Genomic DNA, 7,026 nt, shown 5'->3' with positions numbered 1-7,026 from the left:
TGCCTTTTTCATAGTATTTGCAGTAACTGGTGTGTGTTTATTATAGGTATTACAACAGTGGTAAATGCAATAATTTTCCTCCCAGAAGCAAGTATTTTTTGTAAACCTAGGTAACAGTAAAATAATTGAAGCTGTTACATTAATAATACATAAAATCTTTTATAAAAGGGAACTGTCATTATCTTTGGTCAGGGTAGGACAGTTGCATATTTTAGTATGTAGGTCTAACTGACTAAATATTTAAAACGTTTACAGGCAGTTCCTTCAGGAAAAATTGCTTCCCCTGTCTCCAGAAAGGAGCCTCCGTTAACTCCTGTTCCTCTTAAACGTGCTGAATTTGCTGGTAAGTGTGATGTCAGGCAAGAATTGCAAGAGTGTTGAGTGGTTTCTGTCAAAGATGGAGGCCCCATGATGGAGGAGGTAGAAGAGATTTTGAAGGTGTTGTGATGGCAAGTTTAAATGTGAAGATTTGAATTCATAAAAATTTCAGTAAAAGTTAAAAAACCCAATTTGGAGATTAAAGAGAAATGCAAACATATTATAGAAAAGGGACAGGCTGCTATTTTAGTGTTGGATAAGCCTTTGTGCGCCTTTGTGTGCCTTTGTGTCATGGCACTAGCACATGATAAGAATGTGTGATGATGCCTACAGGCAAACCTGTACAGGTCGAGAGTACAGAAGAAGAGCAGGAGTCAGGGGCAATGGAGTTTGAAGATGGTGACTTTGATGAGCCCATGGAAACTGAAGAGGTGGACCTGGAGCCTATGGCTGCCAAGGCTTGGGACCAAGAGAGTGAGCCTGCAGAGGAAGTGAAACAAGAGGCGGATTCTGGGAAAGGGACCATGTCCTACTTGTAAGAGCATTTTATGACTTTTCTGGCAAATAGGACTACAATTTTTTTTGTTGGATTTTGAAAGGTTTTTGAAAATGTGATTTCTGCAGAGGAAGTTTTCTCCCAGATGTCTCTTGTTGGGACGTTGATCAAGAAGGTGATAGCAGTTTCTCAGTGCAAGAAGTTCAAGTGGATTCCAGTCAACTCCCATTGGTAAAAGGGGCAGATGAGGAACAAGTATTCCACTTTTATTGGTTGGATGCTTATGAAGATCAGTACAACCAACCAGGTAATCATACATAAGGTTAACTGTATGCCTTTAACTCAGAGTAGGACCTTTCCCTTAAATATTTTATTTTTTTGTTTCTTTTGTGTTGTCTTTTATTTTATTTAATCAATTTCTGTTTTTGTTTTTTCCTTTGTCCCTTAAATACTTGAGTGGTTGTAATTAGCTCAGGTCAGGCCCTGCCCTCACTTAACATGTATTGTAAGAGAGTGACACTCATTCATTGTAAAGTGAATGCGCCACCCTGATGGAGAGGAGCTATGGTGTGAATAATCCTTAAAGATGCTTATTCCAAACATCAGTTACATATGGTTTTGGAATGTGTGTTTGTAGTTCACTATTGATGTATCTGAAGTTACAGGAATGCACTTTAATTTAAAGGGAATCAGTCATTAATTTGTGTGTTTCTTCAGCAAATTTCAATGCCTATTGTGTGCTAGGCACTGAGATGGGATGAATAAGCTGGACAAATTCCCTGCACTATAATGGAGCTTATGTTCTAGGAGGGTGGCAGGGGGTGGGGGCACATTAGCAGTAAATGAGATAAATTGATAAATGATGTAAAGAAAATTAGTTGGGCAATGGCCAGGGGAGGCCTGAGGAAATGACCACTGGACTGAGATTTGAGGTATTTGCAGAGCTGATAAAAGGGCATTTCAGCTTAACGACCCAGTACTAGCAAGGCCTAGAGGGAGGAAGGAGGAGACCTGTGTGGTTGTAGCATAGTAATCAAGTGACAAGATTGGTATACAATGAAGCTGGAGAATAAAGACAAAGGCCAGATAATATAGGACTCTGAAAACCTCGTTAAGGAGTTTGAATCTTCTAAGAGCAATGGGGAGGCATTGGAGGGTTTTAAGTACAGGGGATGGTAGTCACATAATTGGGCTTACATTTTAACAGGATCACTGGTTTGTGTAGAGAATAAGCACTGTGGTGTGTGTGTACGTGTGCACACACACATGGAGGGATAGGCTGGTGTGGGGTAATGGGGAAGTGTGGAAGCCCTGGAGATCAGTCAGTCCAGGGCAGGGCTGCTAGTTACTTGGACCTTGGTGGCTAGAGAGGAGAGAAGTAAAGGCATTTGACATGTCTTTTGACACAAACTTGTTAATGGATTGGATGGGGGAGGTGACAGAAAGGAGGAATCAAGGATGATTTTTAGGTCATCCTAATGAGCTAATACTGTGAATTCTTGACTCACAAAAAGCTCGGAGGCTGTTCATTGTGGCTCTTTGAGCCCATCTTCATTGTGGGACTGTGTATTGCAAGATCTGTCGGATTAATGTTAAATACAGTAGGCACTCTTAAACAGAGTTGTCTTTATTTAGATCCTTTTTGGGATCTGTGGTACGTGCAAATAGTGTATTTTTCAAAGCGGTTTCCTGGAGGCTGTATCTAGTGAAAAGAGAGGGAGTACCTAGATGTCAGCAAAGCAAGCGTATGAGTAAATTGAAGGCCGCATTTACCTTAGAGATAATCAGACATTGACTTTAACTGGAAAAATGTTAATGATCTCTGGCAGGGGTGGGGACGGTCAGAAGCATTAATATGCTTCTGCTTATCAAATATATATAAACTCTTGAGCCACTTGAGTAGCACACTGCCATGTGTTAGTTTCTTAGGAAAAGATATAATCAATTTTAGAAATGATATTTTAACCTACTTTAGGACAAAATGATTTGATTAGATCCCCTCACCTCTTTGACTACTTTGTTACTCTGTTGGAAGGCCGGCAAGTGTGATTACATGAGACTGAGCAGATGATTTCCCATCCATTGCTGAAACCCAGGGCTGCCCCATTGTACAACCTCAGGGAATACCATTTTCACGTGACCTTCCTGGAGCACAGCAGTGTGACTGGTATTACCTGGAGCTGGGCAGCACAGTGGCCTGGCTATCCCAGTATTACTCCCTGTGTTTTGCTGCATCTGCTTAATGCTGTATTTCATTCCCTATCTTGGTTAATGGTCCCATCAAAACTAGAAACCTGAGAGCCATCCTTGATTCCCTGCTTTTCTTCACTTCCCTTTCCAAGTCTGGTTAGTTTTCTCTGCCGAAAATGGACAACTTACCTTCTCTTCCTCCTCATGTCTGCTACCCCGATCCCTTCTTGCCCACTGAAACAATTGCACCAGCCTCCTAATTGATCTCTTAGCTGTCATCCTCCACATCATTGCTAGAGGGACTGATCAGAAGGGCAATTCTGACCATGTCATTTCCTCATTTAAAAAAATCCTCGGTGGCTACTGCCTACAACATAAAGTCCAAACTCCTTAGCAAGGCTTCTGATGCCTGCTGTCTATGAATTTTGTTCCCTAGAAATAGTTCTCTGTATATACTTTGCTACTCTTTATACCTGTGTTCCTTTACTCATTATTTTTTGTCTGATTGGAATGCCCTCATCTGACTCATTCTTTAAAATTCAGCCCAGATGTTATCTCCTGGGAGTTTACCTAAACTTCCAGACGGGTCTAGGCGCACTTTCTCCTTGTGACTACATCATAGGCTTTCCCACTGTAGCATTTGTCCTATTATTTTGAAATGATCTGAGTCTGTGTTTTTCTTTGCCACAAAGCCTGTAAGCTCCTGGAGGGCTGGGATCTTTTATTTCCAGGATCCAGCAACAATGCCTTGCACATAGTAGGTGTTTAATAAATAGTTGTTGAAATAAACTGCACAGTGACTGACAGTCCTGTAGATGCAGGTGAAAAATTTCAGAGACTAATGTTGTATTTGCTACTATTACTGAGTTTGCATCTTAAAGCTTTGTAGCTTTGTGGGGTATGAGAATGCGTAACACAAAAGTGAATGGTTCCCCACTCCCCCACAACCCCATGAAGTAAATACACCCATAAAGCTTCATATTGCCAGCGTCAGTTGCCACGGATTAGAACCTTAAGAAGCAGCAACCTTCTTTCTCATGTGAAAATGAGTTGGTTATTTCTACATTTTCTTTACTGGTTGATACTCTTAGTAAACAGAGTATTGTTTTGCAGGGTAAGGATCTAGAGCTGCATTGTCCACTGTGGTAACCACCAACCACCTGTAGCTCTTTAAATTTAAATAAATTAAAATACAATACAAATTAACATTTATTTTCTCGGTCACTAGCCACATTTCAGGTGCTCAATAGCCACTGTGGCTAATAGCTACCATATTGGATGGCTCGGAAACAACAATTCCATCATCACAGAAATCTATTTCAACTAGTGCTGGTCTGTAGTGACAAGTATTGGAAGATTGAAGCATTGAAGCACAGCTATATTGGCAAAGCAACCAGTTTATGATATATGGTGGTGTTGAGTTCCTGGTACTGAACATAGTCATGGATGGGCTTTTTCAACCAATATTGGAAAATATTTTGTAATTGAAAGAGATACTAATTTGTTATTGATCTGTCATCCAAATGCTAAGGCAGAATGAAATTTCTGGTGCTGGAGAAGGCCTCAGAGATCAGCTAGTCTAGTAATGCACTTAAGAAACTGAGGCTCCAAAAAATATAATAGCTCTTTAGTGGTAGAAGCTTGGGCTTCTCACCCTCGGTCCACTCTGCTGTTCTGGTTCCCTGGTACTTCTCAAGTTGTGTTCTCTCCTATGGCACGTCTTTCTGTTATTGATGCCAACGGGTTAAATAAGATAGCTTAAAAAAACTCCTTTAATCTCAGAGGGTTGAACACTTTCATTGTGATAGCAGGTAATGATCACTGAGCTTTGGTGAAATCAATGCTGCTAATAAAAATGAAGCACTCCAAAATACCCTGTTATTGTTTCTCCCTTTCTAACAGATTCTAAGTAAGTCAGTTGTTGCTGAATGCTCCATAATTATGAAAAGAATCTTACTCTTTGCATATGGGAAGATATCCTGTCTTCATTATGACTTTTTCAAGGTTGAATAATCCTGACTGCACCTGGTTTCAGCTAGTAACTTTGGGGGGAATGTAATCTTTGTTTACCATGATCTTTTTTTGTGGCAAATGAGGCATAAACAGTGTCAAATGTGTTGCATGAAGTGTGATATTAGTTTGACTGTAAAATGAGCTATTTGAATCTTTGAATCCAATATTAGGGTCTTTATTTTCTTTGCATGGCATTTTGTTTTCCATCTTTAACTGTTGTGAGGATGACTTAATTTTTTGAGTTACTGTGATTTTTTTCTTTTTTAATGTTCCCATAGTCCTTCCTTCCCTCTCCCTCCCCTTCTACCCTCCCTGTTACCCCCCTAAGCTGAAAGTCTCAGAACTCTTGTAGGAATTTTAATCATCTATGGGTGCAGCACACCAACATGGCACATGTATACATATGTAACAAACCTGTGCGTTGTGCACATGTACCCTAGACCTTAAAGTATAATTTAAAAAAAGAATTTTAATCATCTGCATGAAAATTCTTAAATCGTCTTATTTCTACCAGAATGTGTGACAAAAGGAGTCACTGATGAGTAGTCTTTGAAACTGGGGTAATTGGCCTTTGCATGTGCCAGAATTTTCTTAGTGTCTCAGATAAGTGGCTGTGTTGAGTGGCTTTCTTGATTACTGCTGTCTAATTATTCATGGAGCCCAGGATTTTGCACAGTGACCATCTCCTGGGTTGACTAACAAATGTTTGCAGTCTGTTCTTCGTGGCCAATTTTCATAAACAGTGATTTGATGTCTTAAAAGGCATGGTTTTACTTTATGGTATTCATTCCTTAGGGATCTCAAAAGGAGAGCATCTACTATTTGGTTACTAAACCATTTGTTAAACTGAAATAGAATAGAAAGGAACATTCTAAACACTACCTAGTTAGACGTCCTAAGTAGCTGTGAGGTAGAAAAGGTGAAATAGTAGTCCTTATTGTGAGATATTTATTATTATATGGAATAAGAAATATGAGGTAAATTATGTTTTTCCTAAACACAGTTTTACATATAGAAAAACACTGATGCACTAGTTATCCTGATACATGAATATTGGTTTTCATAGGTAAATACAAGTGCTAAAAAATTATAAGTATATTCTCAGATCTGTAAGTTGTCACAAGAGGCTTAATTATGAGATTTGTTGAAAAATCCTTGTGTTTGTTTCTCTTTTTTTTTTTTTGAGACAGGGTTTTGCTGTGTTGACCAGGCTAGTCTCAAACTCCTGAGCTCAAGCGATCCACCCACCTTGGCCTTCCAAAGTGCTGGAATTACAGGCATGAGCCACCATGCTCGGCCTGTTTTCTTTCTCTTAATCTGTATAATCCTGGTTGTGGGGAAGGTGTTTATGCCAAGTTAGAGAGTCATTCTGTCCCGTGTCCTCCCAGTGGTCATACATTGTACCATTGTGTTAGTGTAGTACTGAGTAAAGAACTGGTCTTGGGGAGTGGGAAATGGATATATTTGCTGTCAAAATGAGTTATCATGAAAGTATAAATGTGTGGACACATTCAGTGAGCCTCTATATTGCTCCTTTAATTAGGTGAAATTGAAATGTTTCTTTTCTCGTGATTTTCACTTATTTCAGGTGTGGTATTTCTGTTTGGCAAAGTTTGGATTGAGTCAGCTGAGACCCATGTGAGCTGTTGTGTCATGGTGAAAATATTGAGCGAACGCTTTACTTCCTTCCCCGTGAAATGGTAAACATTAGTGATTAGCTTTTAGTTCTCAATAGTTGAATCTGCCACACATTCTGTGTTTTGCAGCCAGCTCTCTATCTTTCAACAGGGCTACAAATTCTCTACAATCCTGATGCTTCTTTCTTGCTGCTCGCCTAGTGACCACTGATGGTCAGCAATTCTATTAGAGGTTGGGAAAAGTAGAAAATTAAAGTAGAACTCAGTTTTCAACTTGTTAGAGTATAAAAGCTTCTGAGTTTTAGTATATAATGCTTTCTTTCCCTCACTCCTCATTTCCATGATAATCAGGGTTGGAACTATAAGGTTCTA

The 7,026-nt window shown here is 39.5% G+C and overlaps 1 protein-coding gene across 1 annotated transcript in view; it reads left to right on the top strand.

Annotated features, from left to right (window-relative positions):
* The window catches only part of POLA1 (DNA polymerase alpha 1, catalytic subunit), a gene marked incomplete at its 5' end in the record, with an annotated part of 135,490 nt that overhangs the window by 10,069 nt on the left and 118,395 nt on the right, over positions 1 to 7,026 (top strand). Inside the window, 3 exons of the mRNA XM_017863044.1 lie at positions 256 to 343; positions 652 to 853; positions 943 to 1,121. Of these exons, the coding sequence (XP_017718533.1) occupies positions 256 to 343; positions 652 to 853; positions 943 to 1,121 (469 nt within the window). The remainder of the gene's footprint in view (positions 1 to 255; positions 344 to 651; positions 854 to 942; positions 1,122 to 7,026) is intronic.

This window comes from Rhinopithecus bieti, unplaced genomic scaffold (genome assembly GCF_001698545.2).
Source record: "Rhinopithecus bieti isolate Rb0 unplaced genomic scaffold, ASM169854v2 scaffold_68130, whole genome shotgun sequence".
NCBI classification, from domain to species: Eukaryota; Metazoa; Chordata; class Mammalia; order Primates; family Cercopithecidae; genus Rhinopithecus; species Rhinopithecus bieti.
The sequence above is the reverse complement of the archived record's forward strand: the minus strand, read 5'-3'. Positions and strand labels throughout refer to the sequence as shown.